Source organism: Crotalus tigris, unplaced genomic scaffold (assembly GCF_016545835.1).
Source record: "Crotalus tigris isolate CLP2741 ecotype Arizona unplaced genomic scaffold, ASM1654583v1 scf7180000017694.5664430, whole genome shotgun sequence".
NCBI classification, from domain to species: Eukaryota; Metazoa; Chordata; class Lepidosauria; order Squamata; family Viperidae; genus Crotalus; species Crotalus tigris.
The window spans coordinates 1,449,323-1,469,818 of record NW_024096572.1 but is presented as its reverse complement, the minus strand read 5'-3'; the positions used below and the strand labels follow the sequence as shown (position 1 = coordinate 1,469,818).

General features: G+C 33.8%; 1 protein-coding gene across 1 annotated transcript in view; it reads left to right on the top strand.

The window, feature by feature from the left end:
* Positions 1 to 20,154, top strand: part of LRP1B (LDL receptor related protein 1B) — a 794,402-nt gene extending 774,248 nt beyond the window's left edge. Inside the window, exons 33-41 of the mRNA XM_039338160.1 lie at positions 4,887 to 5,027; positions 7,279 to 7,404; positions 8,541 to 8,672; positions 8,989 to 9,123; positions 9,777 to 9,906; positions 12,608 to 12,734; positions 12,867 to 13,018; positions 13,322 to 13,446; positions 19,766 to 20,154. Of these exons, the coding sequence (XP_039194094.1) occupies positions 4,887 to 5,027; positions 7,279 to 7,404; positions 8,541 to 8,672; positions 8,989 to 9,123; positions 9,777 to 9,906; positions 12,608 to 12,734; positions 12,867 to 13,018; positions 13,322 to 13,446; positions 19,766 to 20,154 (1,457 nt within the window). The remainder of the gene's footprint in view (positions 1 to 4,886; positions 5,028 to 7,278; positions 7,405 to 8,540; positions 8,673 to 8,988; positions 9,124 to 9,776; positions 9,907 to 12,607; positions 12,735 to 12,866; positions 13,019 to 13,321; positions 13,447 to 19,765) is intronic.
* The last annotated feature ends 342 nt before the right edge of the window (positions 20,155 to 20,496 follow it).

Below are 20,496 nucleotides of genomic sequence, written 5' to 3'. Positions count from 1 at the left end.
AGATTTTATTGTATAAAGCTAACTGATTTGAATATGGATTTAGAATTTTAAAAAATGCTGGATTACAAAAGAGAAAAGATGCTGTGTATCAGTAAATGGACTTAAAAATGGCAGATCATACAGTAAGTGATGCCAAAATGGAATTACAAATGAAAATAGATTTCTTAATAATTAAAGGGGACATGCAAATAATAAATCAGAAGAGAGATATAAAAAGGCTACCTGTTTTGGATTTGCAAAACGAATTTGTGAAACCAATTTGTTTCTGAGAGAAAACAAAGAGAAAATGATAAGAAATCAACTTGTGGGACATTATTTAATTTTTAAAAGATCAAACTGAACGTATTCAGTCAGGGTTAAAATATATATGCTGTAGTTTCTTGAGGCTCGGAGATATTTTTTGACCAGGACAGAATGACACAGATCTGTGTAAGTCGACAGAGATTTCTTTTGCTTTATTTCTTAGTTAAAGTGATCAGTTGAGTTACAAAATTGATTTTTTTAGTAAGGCTATTGCAAATATATATTTCTGTGTCTCTCTGTGTGTGTTTTACTATTTCTCGTAGTTCTTAATAGACTTTTGCCGATTAGAATTAAATGATGATTTTTTTTACAATTTGATTATTGATAAGGAATAAGAAATAGGAAGAAAAGATGCTTTTCTGAAATTGAAATACTAGAGAAGGTGTTAAGTTACTGAAACTTGTCTGGAGAATATAGGGAATTATCTTTTATATGTCTTCTTTTTTTCCTGCCCCTTTGGGCTTTTCTTTTCTTTTTTATTGTCCTTAGTTTCTATTAGTTTTTTACCTTTGCATTTGTAAATTTTAATAAAGTTGTTATTAAAAATATTTTATTTTTTATGAATACAATTAATCTAGACGCATTGAAGATGGTATTATTTTCTGTTGCTAAGTGTTGTAGTTAATATTTTAGCATAGATATTGCTTTGCTATAGCATACATTATTTTAGCATATAGAAATCGGCCTATAGCTTCCATATCTTCTAGATTCTTTCGGTCAGATTTTAATATTTCTGTAATACTGTCCTCATAAAATAATGAAGGAAATATTTAGATACTGATGATTGATTATAGACATATAACAAAATAAATGCCCCAGTAGATCCAGTGCTTTTTTTGTAAAAAAAAAAAAAAAAAGGTGCCGGAACTCACACATGTCATACATAGTGTATTTAAAAGACTAGGATTTTTGTTCAAGGTAAGTTAATACTATTAATGTTACCATGCACTGTGTGACTTTAAATTACAAGAAGGCATTTTATTAATCTTTTGGGACATTTACCACTGGCATACCCATTTAGTTTAATGAGTGGAAATGTCAGCTTTCTATGTGGAATGAAATTGGCCCAATAAAACAAAATTTGGTTGCTTGTAAAAGATTGAATTATTTTTAAGAAGTTGTCAAACAAGGTGGAAAAAATTACTTTTGGAGTTTAATATGGATATTGACTTGAAACAAATAAAAGTTGAAACTTTGCCAGTGAACAGATTACTTTTAATTTACCTTTAAGTTAAACTCAATTTAATAAATAGATCTGATTAAACCTCATACTGTAGGTTCACCTTTATATCTGATTAAATTAATATATATTATTATTATTATTATTATTATTATTATTATTAATAATACCTCCAAATCACAAGACATTGGCTTTATTCTTATTCTTCCCCTCTGCATTTTGAATATAAAGTATAAAAGACTAAAAAGAGATTTTCGTAGACATCCCAGCCTTTGAACTACCCAAGGAACCAAAACAGCAAAGTTTCGCTGTTGGGCAAGCTTCCACGCCAGCCGCCTTTCTTTCCTCTCGCTTCGCCTCTTTTTAACCTCACAGTCCACCTTCTGTAAGGGAAGGCAAAAGGCTCACTCACCCTCTTGTGAAAGATGGCTTCCATGTTTATGTCTCCCACCATCACCATGGGCTTCCACACCACATGATCCAACCCAGCCAATCAAGGCACGCTCTGGCTGTGGTACTCCAGTGGCTTATGGCTCCACCTAGAGGAGGCAGACAGCACTGGAGGGGACCCTGCTCTCACTGTATCGCCAGTGGGGCGTTTTCAAAAGCAAACGAGGATAGGAAGGGAAACAATAGGAAAAGAATGCAACTCTGGAAAATCTGTCAAAAAAAAGGTGCCAGAACGGAGTTTCAGTGCGTTCTATGACAAAAAAAAGGCCTGAGTAGATCTATAAAAAGTCAACAAGAAATCCATCTGATCAGGCTTTCTTTGGTTTCATCATTTGCAGTGTGATCTTTGATAATGTAGTTGTGGTATATTGTATCATTATGATGCAGATTGGAATGTGAGTTGATGAATAACTCCCTGTCCTGAAAAGGAAAAGTGGTCAAATTGCAACATATGCATGACATCATCATCATTATCACATAAATGCTACAAAATGCATCTGACATATAAATAATCAAGTATGTCATGTGACATTTGTGTGATGTCGTCATCTTAGTATCCTCACAGTTTGCTGCAGAAAACATCTGCAATGGTATTGCTGCAGCTGTAGCAAATATCAACTCAGTAGTTCCTTCTGTTTCCAGATTTATACAGGGATGCAAAAATATGATGTCTGTGCCTGAATCTCACTACCAAAGCCTCCAGACCTTATGTCTCATCCTTCTGTGAATAAAGGTAGAATCACAGCAAATTATTATTCCATCCCGTCCTCCAGTAATAGCAAAGCTTTGCTTAGTGCAATACATATTCAACATATGGGCATGCATGCATTCAGATTGAGTCAGGAAAAAAGCTTCAGATACTATCTGAATGCTTTCATAGTACTTGTCAGCAGCTCTTTAATGAAACTGTGCCTTATCCTTTTATGGTATCTCTGAAGTTTCTTCTAGGATAACTCAATTTAAATTTAATTTTTTAAACATTATTATTATTATTATTATTATTATTATTATTATTATTATTATTATTATTATTATTAAATAGTTATGATCTCCAAAGGAACTTACAATAAATGGTTTAAAATAATAAATTGCACTTTAAATATTTTTAGATATCTAACTGAAATGGGTTTAGTTGCACTGGTTAATAATCATTTTGGGGAGAGAGATAAGGCGTGCTATCTTGTCGATTTTCATAGATTTCTCAATAATGGTGATATGGATTTCTCAGTGAATTTTAATAATAATAGAATATTGCTGGGGTGTATTAATGATTGAGAATTGAATTCAGTCTTACACTGTCTCACGGTCACTATTAGGGAATGATAGTTGAGAGCCTCGTGGAGTTTATGTTTTTAATTCCATAGATTCTTTTATTTTTTTCTGTTTTGTGCTCAAATTATTACATGGTATTCCTGGCAATAGTCATTCAGAGATTTCAGTGTTCAGTGATATCAGTATGCTCATAACATGTAACTTTATTTCATCTTTCCATCTGTATCAGAACTCATAATTGATGATGATGATGATGGTGGTGGTGGTGGTGGTGGTGGTGGAAGGGACCTTGGAGGTTTTCTAGTCCAATTCCCTGCTCAGGCAGGAAACCCTATATCATTTCTGATAAATGGCTGTCCAGTCTCTTCTTTAAAACTTCCAGTGTTGGAGCATTCACAACTTCCGGAGGCAGGTTGTTCCACTGATTAATTGTTCTAACTGTTAGGAAATTTCTCCTTATTTCTAGGTTGCTTCTCTCTTTGATTAGTTTCTATCCATTGCTTCTTGTCTTACCTTCAGGTGTTTTGGACAATAGTCTGACTCCCTCTTCTTTATGGCAATCTCTGAGATATTGGAACACTGCTATCATGTCACCGCTACTACTTCTTTTCATTAAACTAGACATATCCAATTCCAGCAAGCATTCTTTATATGTTTTAGTCTCCAGTCTCCTGATCATCTTTGTTGCCCTTCTCTGTACTCTTTCTAGAGTCTTAACAACTTTTTTACATCTCGGTGACCAAAACTGGATGCAGTATTCCAAGTGTGGCCATACCAAGGTGTTATAAATTGGTATTCACACTTCACATGATCTTGATTCTATCCCTCTGTTAATGCAGCCTAGCACTATGTTGTTGTTTTTTTGGCAGTTGTAGCAAACTGCTGGCTTATATTTAAGTGATTGTCCACTAGGATTCCAACATCCCTCTCACAGTTACTACTATTGAGCAAGGTGCCACCTATACTGTACCTGTGTATTTTCTTGCCTAAATGTAGAACCTTACTTTTTTCACCATTTAATTTCATTTTGTTAGATAGTGCCTAATGTTCAAGTCTGTCAAGATCCTTCTGTATCTTAAGCCTGTCTTCTGGCATGTTGGCTATTCCTGCCAGCTTGGTGTCATCTGCAAATTTGATGAGTTCCCCATCTATCCCCTCATCCAAATCATTGATGAAGATGTTGAAGGACACTGGGCCCAAAACAGATGTAGATGCAGTTCCATTGAGGAATTAAGGTGTTTGATAGTTAAATGGAGGTAGTAATGGGCTGAAGGAAAACTAATACTGAAGCTGGATACAGATAAGATGGAAATGCTGTGTTTAGGTGGGTCTCAGTTTGAGAAATAGGAGAACAGACTTTTGCAACTAAGATTGCACTCCCTTCAAAGCAACAGAAGTGTGTTTGAGGCTTGTCCTTGATTCAAAATTGTTAGGGGAATAGGTGGCATTGTAGCATGGATGGCCATAATAGACTAGAATAACATAGCCTCATGATCCATGACTTAAATCATCTGCTGATTAGATTTCTGCTGTGTGCTTTCTATGTTACTATTCTTGCATTTTTCAGGTTTTTTTTTCTAGTTTTATAAATTCATTGTTTTGTATGTATATAATTATGTATATGATATGTTTATTAATTTAAATAGTTTTTTTTAAAAATGAAATTGCTTAATTTTTACAGATAAAAAGTTATGGTGGGCAGACCATAACTTAGGCCAACTGGGCACTTGCAATAAAAAAGATGGAAGGAATCCTACAGTTTTGCGAAACAAAACTTCAGGAATTGTACATATGAAAGTATATGACAAAGCAGGACAGAAAGGTAAACCTCACATTAAGTTTTTGAATAATAAAATACATAAATCTCTTTATGGAGGAATATACTTCAGCTCCCGTGAACTAAAGTTTTTTACTAGTTCCTTCTTTTTCCATAGTCATCTGTGCCCCCAGAAATTTCCAAATTATTGGAAAGCCCTATGACATTAAGTGGTAATGACAGAGAACTACTGGAAGATAAAACAAAACAAAACAAAATAATTACCTACCTTTCTATAATAATTATCTTTATAGCTTGGGGGTTTCTGTTGATATAAGTGCTCTATGCATTCATGAACATTTTGCTTTGGAACAACTGAAAGAGGATGTAGTGTGTTTATTAATATTGCTTTGCAGAACAATTTGGTTGATGTTAGCTCTAGTGTCTTAATTAAAACCAAATACATCATTGCTTAGTTTATTATCTACCTTAAAGTATCTTCTACATATATTCTTTGTTATATATTCTTTATAACTTATCCCAGTTGTACAGTTTTTTTGTTAAAGTTGAGCTTCTTGCACTGAGCTTGGAAATAATGGTATTTCTATTAATCTCTCTATATGTTGATTGGTAAGAAAAAGTTGAGGCATCTACATCATCATCCAGTCTTTGGATGAATGAATCAGGCAGGCTTGAAAATCTCTCCATACTCTCAAAACTTTGAATGCAGTTACATTCAGGCTTCAGCTGACTATTTGGGACTAGAATCAATTAGGCAAGCTCATAAGAAATCAATAACTAGTGACAAGTATTTTTGTTTATTTAATATATAGTTTTTAATCTACTTGGCTGCCTAGCTCACACGGTGATCCTAGGGGGCTCATGGCAACCAATAAAAACTATAGCATAAAACACATGATACCCTTCCCACCAACATGCAATAAGAACCCATACTACATCCTTTCAGAAAACTATAAGGGTAGAGCCTCCCCGGATCTCAGATGGGACTCAGTTCCAAAAGGCAGGGGTAGCCAAGGACACATCTCCAAGGTCCCACTAGGTGACAATATTTAAAGGAACTCTATACCCAGCAGATATCATTAAGAAAAACCAAGTAAGTAACCTAGCCCTATGGTGAGAAGACATGTAAGGGTAAAATCCAGCCTCTTGAATTTCACCCAGAAAGCAATTGAAATCCAGTGCAATTCATGCAATAGCATTGTAACAAGGACAAAGCTTAGGATGCCTAGAACTGTGCACATTGCTGCATTCAGAACTAGTTGTATTTTCTGGATGTTTTCAAGAGGAGTCACATGTAGAGCCCCAATTTGCTATAGTAGTCCTACCTTGTCAGCTGAAGCCTGACTGTAATTGCATTCAAGGTTGTAAGTTTTGAGAGACTATGCAAAAATGTTAAGGCCTGTCTGATTCACCCATGCAGACACTGGATGATGACTCCTCATCTCCAATCAACATATAGAGAGAGGTATGAAGAGTTTACCACTATTTCCAAGCTCAATGCAATGAGATCTGACTTTAACAAAAAAAAACCTGAACAATGGGGTTAAGTTATAAAAAATATATAACCAAAATATATAACCCCCAATTTATTATTGTATAAAACTATAACAAGAGAATTCAAACAACTGAGGATTTCAGATAGAAACCCTATTTATAAATCTAGCTTTCAAACTCTTCTTTCCCTGACTTATGCAATGGGTTACTTGGGCCTTACTTTAAGAAAAAAGAAGGCTTTACTTCCAACTTTTCCACATTTAAGTCAAATTATTTGAAAACTGACTTTCACATTTGTAAAGTTATCCTTTCAGCTTATGGTTATAGCTCAAAGTGTTAATGAAAATGTGTACTTTCTCTTCCTATTTAATAAAAAACAAGCCTTTTTGAGCTAATTTTATTATTCTATGGGCAACCACTTAGAGAAAATTCTGAATTTCTAATGGTGAACAACTATAGGTAATTTGCTATTGGTACTTCAAAAAAGAAAGGTATGTCAGGCATACCCTATGTAACAGGGCAGATGACCTATTTTTTACGAATTCTGTATGAAACTAATTAGTAAGGTCTTCTTCAAACTGAGTTTGATTTCTGCTCATTACATATCCATACCTACAGCTAAACTATACCCTGGAGGTCCTCTAAACAAATATTGATCATACACAATGCTGCTTAGCTTTCAAATCCAAACAAGATTCATCAGTTGCTTCTAGCTACTACCACCTACTAAGATGTAATGTAATGAAATCATTGGTACCTTATAAAAAATTGTAAAACTTCATTGTTTCTGTAATTTTAATAGGTAGCAATTCTTGTCAGATCAATAATGGAGGATGTTCCCAACTTTGCTTACCAACTTCAGAATCCACTCGAACATGCTTATGTACTGTAGGTTACAATCTTCAGAAAAATCGTATGACATGTCAAGGTATAATCATTTATTCATTTTCAGGGGCTAAATAAAAGAACTCAAAATACAAATTTAGTAATCCCAAAAGTCAAATGTATTATTGATAGTGGAAAAAAAAATATCATGCTCTGGGTCTTTATGACTGTGTTTTCTGAAGGTTGGTTAGGGTTTTTTTTAAATGAATAGACTCAGTTCTTTACTAATTTTGTTGTTAGGTTTATAAAATAAACTTACATAATCTTTGGTTGTATAATTCTAGAATTAGTAATTGATATAATCTGCCCACAAAATGTAAACATTCAGCGCATCAAAAATAGGTATAACCAATAGTGTCTGCATCCCCCCACGGTGTTTTTTTTTAATCTGTGTTGTATTTTATTGAGATACAAATTGACAGAGGTAAAAGCAGAATATTTGCACAATCATTTAAGGGTACTAAAATCATTATTTAAAATAGTTGCAAAATCAAATAATTTATTTCAGTTTATTAATGATAAAATAAATAAAAATCTAATCAGTTTTTCAAATTATATCCCTAGGACAAATTCTTAATTAAAATTAATTTGATGACTTGAACATCAATTTTCTTGCAAGAATGTTGACATAATCATGGTTAGAAGCTTAAAATCTCAGTTCATTCACTGAAGTCCATATTTAGCAGAAGTATGTGATAGTAGAATCAAGCTTCTTAAGAGTATATTTAGACAGATGCAGGTTACAATTCCAAAAAGATATAATAAGATCTCATGAGGGTCATCCTTCCCACCCAGTTTCTGACAAACAAAATCAATGGGAGAAGCTGGTTTCTCTTAACGACCATGTGATGGCTTAACAACTTTGCAAAAAAGATTATAAAATGGGCAAAATTCATATAACAACTGCCTTACTCAGTAGTGGAATTTTGGGGCTGAATTGTGATCATAGGTTGAGGGCTACCTGTACTAGCTTTTAATGAGATTCTATTTTTTCTACATTGATTTTTCTATTTTCCTTCTTGATATCTTGATGATCCCTCCCACCTCATCATAATACAACTAATTAAGAGCCAGAAGGTTGTCTTTTGGCTTCAGATATCTGGTTATTTTTATAACTGCTTGTTATAATATATCATAATAATAATATATCAACATTTTTGAAATACTATTTTTCTTTAGGTATAGAGTCGTTTCTCTTGTATTCTATTCATGAAGGAATCAGGGGAATACCTCTTGATCCAAATGACAAAACAGATGCATTAATGCCTATAACAGGAACATCTTTTGCTGTTGGTATAGACTTCCATGCAGGTAAATATATGTTTTAATTATAAAAGCACTGTAAATTTAGAAGTCTCAAACTTACACAAGATTACTATTCTTTGTTCTCAGTTACATAGATCTATATTAAGAAAAATAGTTGCAAAAAATGTAAAAAGGGGGAGACATATATATGACATATATACTGATTTTCAGTAAACTTTATACCCAAACATTTACAAATGGAAAGAGTAAAGATGAATTTCAAAAATAAAAATGATATAGAAGCACTTCAAACTAAAAGATCCGAGTATGCCCAGTGAATAAGATATTGTTGGAAACAGTATTTTAAATATTTATTCTATAGGAAATGATACAATCTACTGGACTGACATGGGATTCAATAAAATAAGCAGAGGTAGCAGAGATCAGACATGGAAGGAAGATATCATTACAAATGGTTTGGGAAGAGTGGAAGGCATTGCAGTGGATTGGATAGCGGGTAGGTTTTTTATTATTTTTATTATTTATAATCATTTATAAATTACCAAATAATATAAGAAAATGGAATTTTATTTAGTAGTATAACAAAAATCGAAGTCCTTTTTTTTTTAAAGCGGAGACTTTTTGTCTCTTCATAGGATGTGGGATGGTTTTCTTCTGATAACTGTACTATTTATTTGATTGTATTGTATTTTAAATTCTCCAAGAAATACAAATCACTTAGCCAATCATATGGTGATAGTGGGACTAATTCATTAAGGGAATAATTTTTTTACTCAATTTTTTTACCCTGTGTCCCCACAAATATGAAAAATTGCACTGTCAAAAATGGTGATGCATATTTTAACTAATTAAATATTGGGGGGATTCTTAGGCTGTCAAAATTGGGTTTTAGGTTGACAAAAAGGGGTCATGTGATTTGCCAGACCATAGATTGTTCCATCATGGTGTAGATGTATTTTTAACATAAGGAAATTTGCAGAAAGAAAGCTTATTCAAATAGAATAGTACAAATATGCCCACTGATTTTGCTTTTTAGTAATTTAATTTGTGAAAAGTTGATATTAGTATTTATTTATTTTTTGTAGTCATAACTGATATGTTTAATGATAGCCTTATGTCTCCATAACTGCATTTTCTTATTGCTTCCAGGTAATATATATTGGACAGATCATGGCTTCAATTTTATTGAAGTTTCTAGGCTTAATGGCTCCTTTCGCTATGTTGTCATATCTCAGGGTCTGGATCAGCCAAGGTCTATAGCAGTGCACCCTGGAAAAGGGTAACTTGATAATTGATATGCATGCAAGTGAATACATTTCTTAAAAAGTATCTTAAAATATTGAAAGCTAATGAGGAATAGTGTGTAAAATAGATCTAGGAGCTACAGTGTAAATTTGACATTAGCCCACAAACCATTAAAGCTTTAAAATATAGCTTCAACAATAGCATAAATAAAATCATGTTTATCTAGTTTACCATGCTGTTTTATGGGCTGTTGATATACATAAATTTCCTTTAGCTCTCCCCAAAAAAATCACTTTAAATGGTATATTTTGTTGCATCTTCAATTACAAGATTACATTAAAAAGGCAGCACAGTTAATACTGACATGAAATTTTTGACCTAGATTTATTTCAGTATTTCCAAATGATTAGGAGAAACAGCCCTTGAAGACTTGTTCTTCATGTACTCAATAAGTTGATAATGAACATTTAAAAGTTTAATTATTTATACTATAATATAGTATAATATAATATGGACAGACATAATAGGATATAGTCAATGTGTTTCTTTAAAGAAGCTTTGCCACTGGGAGTACTAGAGACTCTCTTTTCTTTTGATTAATCTAGTTACCTTACCTTACCTTACCTTACCTTACCTTACCTTACCTTACCTTACCTTATCCTACCTTATCTCATCTCGCCTCGCCCTGCCCTGCCTCACCTCACCTCACTTCATCTCATCTTATCTTATCTCATTCTCAGAGATGGAAATGTTTGGGGGTTTTTTCATTATTTTAATGCCTCTATCAAATATATGATTCAGATAGACTTACAGCAAAATCAACACAAATAACGCCACCAAAATAAATACAAAAACATATAAAAACATGTAAAATCATATGGATTAAATCCAGGGGTGGGATTCAAAAATGAGAACAATTGGTTCTCTGTGTGGATGCCGCTTCCGGAAGTCCATTCTGGGCCTGGGCAACAAAAAATTAGCTACCACTTCTACCGAAGTGGTGTGAATCAGCTGAATTCCACCGCTGATTAAATCCAATCACCATGCATTTGTAATGAAATTGTTGAAGTGAGACACCAAGACACCAAGACAGGAGCACCATTTGGCACTTCTCTTCATAGTGGCATTAAGTCTCAGTTCTTTAATTCCATTAGTTTAGGAATCTCTGAGTGAGAAACCAAGGGCTAGTGAGGGATGCTACACGTCATCTCACATGGAGACTGGCAAATAGAAAAGGAAAATCCATATTGTATGCTATAAAACTTTTCCTGTCAAGCTGCTGGAACCTAATCTCCAAGCACTGTTTGCCATCATGTATTGAGCAAGTAACTAGCTTCCTAAATAGAAAGTTTAGGAAGTTAGGTGTTCCCCAAGCTAGGAAGACTATCTAATGATAATTCTACCATTAGTGCCTATGTTGCAGTCTATTTAACTCCCGTGGCTGAGTCTAGCTCCATTGATACCCTCATTGCTCTGGGGTTGGTTAGCAGAAAATGTAATAAAGAGAAGGTGTTTCTATTTAATAAGAGCCCAGCTTTAAATGTAACTACCTTACAAGTATTGGTATTATCCTGCTACAGAATTAAGCTATAAATACAAAGCAAATCTAGAAATGAAGAGGTTAATCCATCTTCTCTCATCCTACAATATTCCAGAAAACTGTCAGCTCCTGTGAGATAGACCAGATCAAGAAACTGATCACAGAAAGATTAAAACTATACTGTATTTGAGATAGGCTGCAATAAAAGAATCTTGCAAGTCTGTTTGTGTTTTTTCTTCCCTCCCTCATATATCCAAAGAAGTTGGGGGAGTCAGTCTGTCTTTTTCTCATTCTTTTCCCTCCATCTGGGCTTACACTTGCTTCTTCTGCACCTGTTATTTTTCTAATATTTTCTGGCTGCTCTCTCCAAGGTCATTTCCATGCCCTCTCTAGAAATCAGGGTCATTCAATTATGAACAATTCTTAGCCAATTCATTGAGTGGTCCAAGGGGTGAACTGCCACCTCTAGTAGAGATAATGCTTGTATCATGGGGAGAAATGGAATACTGGTAAAGTAACAGTGTCTCCATAATTTGGGACATAGTCAGTTACAGCTCTGGTGTCAGGAGATATGATGTTAGGCATGCAGTGATTCTTAATTGGAGGAATGGGGGGGGGGATCAGAATTTTTTTTTTTAGGTTGTCAGAAATGCAACCTGATGTCAGATATGTCTCTATCTTTCCTCAGTAAATTGTCAGGGGTGGATGAGGGTTCAAAACCATGTTATTTAGAATTGATCAGGAATACATCAGTATGAAAGTTTTACAAGCTGAGCTTCACATTTCAGATTAACAACAAAAAATCACAAAGTATATTTGCAGATATAAAAGCACGTATGAACATATTAGAAGGAAAAAAGTGCAATAACTCAAACGAATAGACATCAGCAATTTTTCATTTTTTAAAAAAGATGGAAATATTTTATAGGTCTACCTATTTATCTCTGAAAAATGCTACCTTCATAAAGTTGTAATATTTACATCAGGGTTTTTCTTCCGGAACTTGGCTTATTTTAATTTTTCTACAAGATCTTTTCCCCTCTTTTAAGTCATTTCAGGATGTCTCTTATATTTATGGGTAGCTATGTGGGGAATGAAGGGTGGTGCTGATGAAAACTTCCACAAATTTCCTTCTGTTCCAACCCATTAGTTTCAACAAACCTATTTTTGATCATAATATTTTTTCATGTTCTAGTTATTTATTCTGGACAGAATGGGGACAGGCACCATGTATAGGCAAGGCTCGTTTAGATGGTTCAGAGAAGACTGTTCTTGTTGGTACTGGTGCCATGTGGCCTAATGGAATTTCTGTTGATCTTGAGGTGAATTTTCCTATTTTTTCTACACATAATTTATGCTACATTATGCTAAAGTATGAATATCACAATCTATTTTATTGCCTTAATTAAAAATAGGATAAAATGTTTGGAGTTTACTTTTTGATTGATTCTTAGGAAAATAAATTATATTGGTGTGATGCTCGAATGGACAAGATAGAAAGAATTGACCTTGAGAGTGGAAGAAATCGGGAGATTGTACTGTCAGGAAGTAATGTGGATATGTTTTCAGTCACAGTCTTTGGGGCTTACATCTACTGGTCTGACAGGTAATTTATTTTTCTATAAGTATTTGTGTTTCAAAATGTTACTTCTGTGCTGGATATTTCACCCCTATAGAAATAGCAGTTCTTTACTAATATCACTAAAAAGATCTCACATAGTGAGAGGGTTTTTTTAAAAGGCTTTTTAATATTCAGCATAGCTAAACTATATCAACAATGCAAATTAAAAACAAAACACCACAGTTTCTTCAGTTTCTGTTAGGTCATATGTTCCTTGCATATTAATGTCTCTTTCACTTTTAATTAGTTGAGAACTATGGGTCAGATACCTTCAACATTTTTTGGCAGAGCTCATGCAAATGGATCTATCAGACGAAGCAAAAAAAATGATGCCACAGAGACAGTATCCATGAGGACAGGCCTAGGAATAAACTTGAAGGAAGTAAAGGTTTTCAACAGAGGTCGTGAAAAAGGTAACTCTTATTGTAGAGTTAAGTGTTTGATTGTACATGTGGAGATACTGTAGTGATGATGCTATTATTTACCATAATGAATTCTGAAATAAATGAATGATTTACATTTTCCATATTGGCATATTGGCATTAGCTTAGAAACCATACAGATGAGTTTCATCCATTTATGAAAAAAAATTAAAACAACACAAACACATACTTAAAATGATTCAAAGCCGTAGGAGATGGCTAACATTTCAGAAAACAGGAGGAGAGTTTAAAAGGATCTTGAACATAGGAGTTTTCCCAAAAATTGAAATTCAATTGTAAGAATTGTACAGTTCTGCAATTCAATAAGAAACAAAAATCAGATGCACAGATATAGCTAGGACAAGACTCAGCAGTAGTACTTGTGAAATAGAAGGATTTAGGTGTCCTAAAAGACCATAGTTTAAACATGAATCAGTAGTATGCTGTAGTTACCAAAATAGACAATGTAATCTTGGCCTGCATCAACATAGATATAATGCTGAGATCACAAGAACTAATATTTCTACTTAAACTGCATTGGTTGGACCACAATTGGAACACTATGTCTTTTTACCTCTACAACAGAAATAGTACCGTATATGCCGCCGTATTAGGTGACCCGGCGTATAAGACGACCCCCGTCTTTATAGCCGGGCCGCATTCCTAGAACGTCGTCTTATACGCCGGAAACTACCAGTATTTCCGGCGTATAAGACGATTCGGCGTATAAGACGACCCCCGTCTTTGGCGCCGATTTCAGCACTCGCGGAAGTTGTCTTATACGCCGGCATTTACGGTATATTGAGAAATTTGAAATAGTGCAATGAAGAGTGAAAGATGATGGTGTGCTTGAAGGCTACATCCAATAAACAGTAGTTAAAAGAACTAAGTATGTTGAGCCTAAAGAAGAGAGGACAAAGAGTAGTCTTCCAATACTTGAATGAATATCATAAGGAAGAGGATGTGAATTTCTTCTCCATAGTGCCCAGGAGGTAGAACAAAAATCACTGGGTAGAAGTTTTACTAAGAGAGATTCAAAACTGGAACAAGGAGATATATCTGACTGTGAGGGCTATTATGCCTACCTTCTGGAGTTATTGGTTTGTCATCATTGGAAGTTTTCAAGCAAAGATTGGGCAGCTATTTGTCTGAAATGATCTGAGTATTCCTGGGCAGGGTGTTGTACAACAGGACCTTCAAATTTCCTTCCTGTGAGGTCCCTATAGTACATGTACATGAAAATTACAGTCACTACAGGCTCATAGTAATACGATCAATTACCATCAAATATCTATTTGTCTTACAAGAAAAGATGCTGTGTATAATTAGAAATACTGGAGAGAGGAAATGTAATCTATCCCTCATACCATATAAGAATCCGAACGCCTGGAATTCATACCTAAATGCCAGATGTTGTACGCTCACATGCTGTGGAATACAATTCTCCCATTCTTGACTAAAGATTTTAGTGATTAAGTTATTGAAAAATCTCTTGAGTCTCAGAAACAAGGCATTGTCAAACTAAATACCACTATGAAATAATATTATAGCTTTAGCTTTATCAACTCTCTGATTTGCAGCAGTAAGCAATGTTCAAGCCATAAAAGACTTTCCCTACTAATTCTTGCATAGTTTAAATGCACAAGAAATTATATTTGGCAAAAAAAAAATGACGATTTGGCAACAGTATATTGGCTTAATATCTGTTTAAAAGTGGTGTTGAATCTGCTGTTGTCTGGCTGCCTTCAAGCACTGGAATAAAATAAAAATAAAAGAAATAAAAACTGCAGTTTTGAGTTTTCCTAAAAAATGTGCTTATAATTTCTCCCCCTTTAAAATATTCCCACCCCACCCCACAGCACAAATAACAATAACAACTAATTTGTGCTATTTGTTTTCACTGAATGCTAATTATTTCAATGAACACAAATGCTTTTTTTAAAATACTGAAGGTTAAGCAACTGCACTGTACAGAAAATAACACATAACAAATATCAACAGTGCCAAAATTATCTGTGTTATTCAGTTGTAATAGTATCAGTGTAAAAAAAAAGCCGATCGCCACTCTAGCTTCCCAAAAAAACGCTAGAAGATCTCCCGATCGCCATTTGCTTTCTCTTTCAACAGAAAAGCAAATAGTAGAAAAAAAGGACTATAAACAAAACAATAAACCTTTGGATTTAAAATAAAATCAAAGAAGGCGAAAAATAAATCAATAAAAGAAATTAGAATATACACTCCAATCGTTAAAGTGAAAAAAAGAAGGGGGGGGGAAACCAAAATGCCTGCCTTTTAAAAATACAAAAAGCAAAAACAAAAAATCAGACCAGAACAATAATGTTTAGAAAATTAAACAACAAAAATTCCTTAAAAAGAAGAAAGAAAAAAGAGAGAAGGTAAAAAAGCCGATCGCCATTCTAACTTTCCGAAAAAAAAAAACGCTAGAAAGTCTGCCGATCGCCATTTTACTTTCCCTTTCAGCAAAAAGCAAAAAATAAAAAGAAAGACTATAACAAAAGAATAAACCTTTAAATTTAAAATACCTATAAAGTCAAGGAAAGCAAAAAAATAAATCCTCTAAACAACTCTGTCCGCTTCTTAAAAAAAACTCACTAGATCATTTTAAACGCGGAGGTGGCTGCGAGGGCTTGTTTTGTCCCAAGGACAAAAGCAGCTGGGAAGCGGAGACAGTCTGAACTCCGTGGGAGCACTCTATCACCCCCAAAAAAGGAAAATTGGGGGTACATAAGAGGCTCTACCACTATTCAGACTACCCTCTGCCCCCCCCCTTTGCCCGGGAGGGGGATTTTGAACCGCTGAACAGCTGATGTCTGCTGTTCATAGCGGTTCATTACACTTACCCAGGAGGACGGCTAGAAAGTAGCCGCCATCGCCCAACGCAGATCCACTGGCCCATTTTTTTACTTTCTCCTTTTTTTTTCTTTTTAATGATGGATTTTAGAAGTATTATTATTGTTTTGGTTTGATTTGTTGCTTTGTCTTTTGTATTTTTTGTTTTGCTTTTTGTAAAGGGCAGGCATTATTTTTAAAAGGCAGGCATTTTGGTTTTCCCCCCCCCCTTTTTTTTTTCCTACTTTAATGATTGGAGTGTATACTTTAACTTTTTGTTTTGGTTTGATTTGTGGTTTTGTCTCTTGTATTTTTAAAGGGCAGGCATTCTGGTTTTTTCCTTCCTCTTTTTTTTTTTTTTTCATTTTGTATATCTTAATTTTTTTTATTTTTTTTTCTTCTTTTCTAACTCCCTTTTTTTTTATTCTTTTATTTTTCTTATTATTTTAAAGATTTTTCTTTGAGGGAGTTATGATTTTCTTTTGAAGGAATTTTTGTAATTTTTAAGAAGGAGTAAAGTTTTTTTTTAAAGATGGCTCCAAAGCGTCCAGTGAATTTCACAGTTCCTAAATCTTCTGTGGCTCAGCCAACAACTGTGAAGGATATGCAACAAATGATGGAAAATTTTACAATTCAAATTAGGGCAGAAATGAAAAAGATTTTGGAAGAAAATAATAAGATTTTGAGGCAAGACATAGTTTTGGCTCTAAAAGGAGTTGCTTCTGTTCTTGAAAAGTTGAATTCCCATGTGGAAGAAGTAGCTGAAAAAGTGGAATTAATGGAGGGGAAAATTGAAAGTATGGAAAAAGAAATGGAAAATGAGATTCTTATGCTTCAATATGGTCAAATGGAATACGCCTTAAGAATTAGGGGCTTGGAAGAGTCCTTGCAAGAAGATCTGAAAGAGATGGTTGCAAAGGACTTTGCTGTAATTTTGAATAAAGAAAAAGAAGGAATACTTAGTGAAATTGAAAAACTATTTAGAGTTAATTCTGCGGTGGCAGTACAAAAGAATTTGCCAAGAGATGTGGTAATTTACTTTGGGAAGAAATCTTTACGCAATGAAATTATACAAGCTTTTTATAAGAAGAGATTTCAAATTGCTTCACAAGATGTTATAATTTTAAAGGAGATCCCATCTAAAATTTTAAGAAGAAGAAAGGAGTTTGCCTTTTTAGCAAATGAACTTAAAATGAGACGAATTTCGTTTAGATGGGATGTTCCGATTGGAATGGTGGTGAATTACCTGGGAATATGTTATAGACTTAATACTGTTTCTCAAGCAAAAGATTTTTATACTTCAGTATTGGGGGTATGTTCATCTCCATCTATTAAGTTCAAGACTTTGGAAGAAATGGATGTAGAATTACAGTTTGAAGACTCTAAAATTGGGCAACCCCTGTTTAAGAGATCTCAACAGGTTCAGATTGAGGAGCAGGAGACAACCTGTCTAGCACAAAACTGTAAAGAAAAGCAGCAACTGAAGAAGAGTAATGAAATTTCACACCTAGTGATTGCTGATTCTGTGGGAGAAGCAAGACCCATAAATCCTTTGGAGCAATCTTCAAGGATGGAAGGCTTACTTGAGATGAAAAAGGGGAAATTTCAGCCTGAGGGGCGTCAACAAGTTGAGAAGAAGGGGCAGAGGAAAATCTGTGCAACATATAATTGTAAAGAAAAAGACCAACAGAATAAGGAGCTTAAGGAATCCCCACATGTACTGGCTTCTGAGTCATTGGGAGACTCAGAAAATTTGGAGCAGCTTTTGAGGACAGATCCTAAAGCATTTGTTTTAAGCTTTATAACGAAAATGGACAATCGAGGCTGACGATAATAATATCAGTATGATAATGAATGGAGAATGAAAATGGACAATTGAGATTGATAAGGACTGGGTTTTTTGTGGTTGCAACTTGTTATTGATGAAGATTTGAATATCTATTGTGTTTATGGTGGATGGAATTTGTTATAGTGTTTTTTGTGGGTGGAATTTGTTATAAACTGTCTACTTTGGATGGAATCTGATAAGATTTAAATGAGTATAAAGGTGTCTTGTTTCCTTTTTTCCTTCTTTAAGTTTTAAGTAATGTATAAATTTGTGTTTTGGGGGAGTTTATGAAAATGATAATAATATTTATGATATTAGAAGGATTGGAGTATATTACAATGTGTTTAGTGTTTGGGTGGGGTTTTTAATGTTTAAAGTTTTAAGTAATGTTCAGATTTGTGTTTTTGATTGATTATAATTTGTTTGTTCTAATGTTTCAAGTTCTGATTGTTTAAATTTGTGTTTTGGAGGGACTATAACTTGTTTAACTAAATGTATTTAGATTTGTTTATGATTTATGCTAGACTTTATATTGTAGTTATAGATGTTTAAAGAAAGTAGTGTTTAAAATTGGTCTTGGAAGAAATTTATGTAGAAGGATGGATAATATGATAAGTAAGATTAGAAGATTTTTAGAGTATATTATAATGTGTCTATTATTATTTTCTAGAAATAATTCATTTAATTTAAGGTATTTAGGATTGTTTAGGATTTATAGGTGTTTTAAGTTTTATATGTATTTTAAGTTTTTTTTCTTTTTTTTCTTTTGAAATATTTTGGATAAGCCTGTAATCAACTCTGGGAGGTTCAGGGGAGGGTTAGGGAGGTTTGGGGCTGGGGGAGGGTATGGGTGGGTGGGCGGGTTTGGGGAGGGGATTTATTTTGTAAAATGTTAAAAATTTTCAATAAAAAAAAAAAAAGTATCAGTGTGTGTGTGTGTGTGTGTGTGTGTGTGTGTGTGTGTGTGTGTTCTTTTACTTCTTGTATACAGAAAAGCAGGCTTCCTTCACACACAAATATTTAGATCCAGCACGTTATCACGCTGACAGAAAATATGAGGGAAAATTTCAGTATTTCACTCACATTCCCTCCTTAGACTTCCCACTTTCTCAAAGAATAGATTTGTGAACAGTAGATGTGCATACAGGAACAGGATATTAAGAAAGTTATCTTTCTGCTTCTGCTTCTACAGAAGCTGATCTAGTTCTGAATAAAAATCTATTCAATACTTTAAAATGCTTAAAATTAGCTTATTACTGTCAATGCAAGTTTAATAACATTTTAGATATAAATTTAGATTTTTTTTATCCTGCCTATATTATTTTTATTCAAAGAAGTGGCAAACATAGCTAATTTTCCTTCAGCTGTTCATATTTTCCTTACAACAACATTCCTCTAAAGTGAGTTGGGCTGAGAGAGAGTGACTGGCCCAAAGTTATTCAGAGGTTTTTCTTGAATATAGCAGGATTAAAACTCAGTCTCCTGTTTTCTAACCTAGTGCTTTAATTACTAGACTAAATTTCTTTTTTGACACATGAATTGAATTAAATATGAAAATTAAGCATGATATAATAGAATACACTATGTTTATATGTTTTATTTTTATACTGTATTCTCCTTTTTTCCCTATAGGAACCAACATTTGTGCCAAAAACAATGGTGGGTGTCAGCAACTTTGTCTCTATCGGGGAAATGCACAGAGAACCTGTGCTTGTGCACATGGTTATCTAGCAGAGGATGGTGTGACATGTTTAAGACATGGTGGCTACTTGCTTTATTCAGGAAGAACAATACTAAAAACTATACATCTTTCAGATGAGACAAATTTAAATTCACCAGTGCAACCTTATGAAAATCCAGAATATTTCAAAAATGTAATAGCATTGACTTTTGACTATAGACAGAAAGGAAGAGGAACTAATCGAATTTTCTTTAGTGATGCACATTTTGGAAACATACAACTTATTAAAGATGATTGGACTGGTAGAAAAATTATACTTGAAAGTAAGTATGCTTTCTAACAATGATGTTCATTTCTTTATATTTATTTACTTACTGACAATTGTATATTGCATAGTGTTTGCAATTCTGGCTGGCATATAAGTTTTTATTTAAAAAATGAGATAGGATTATTAAGTTTATTATATTTCATAGAACTAAATGTTCTGGATAAAGAGATAAACATTTGTAAAAAATGTTGGCAGATCTTGAGTTCCCTATCCTTTTCTTTAAATGCAATTTTTTAGAAATGTTTTTGCTGAATGAGGGGAGGGAAGAAATTCTGAAAGCAAAACTTCTAGAACTGGGTAGACATCAGTGATTACAAAAATTAACTGAATCATTATAATAACGATAAATTGAAG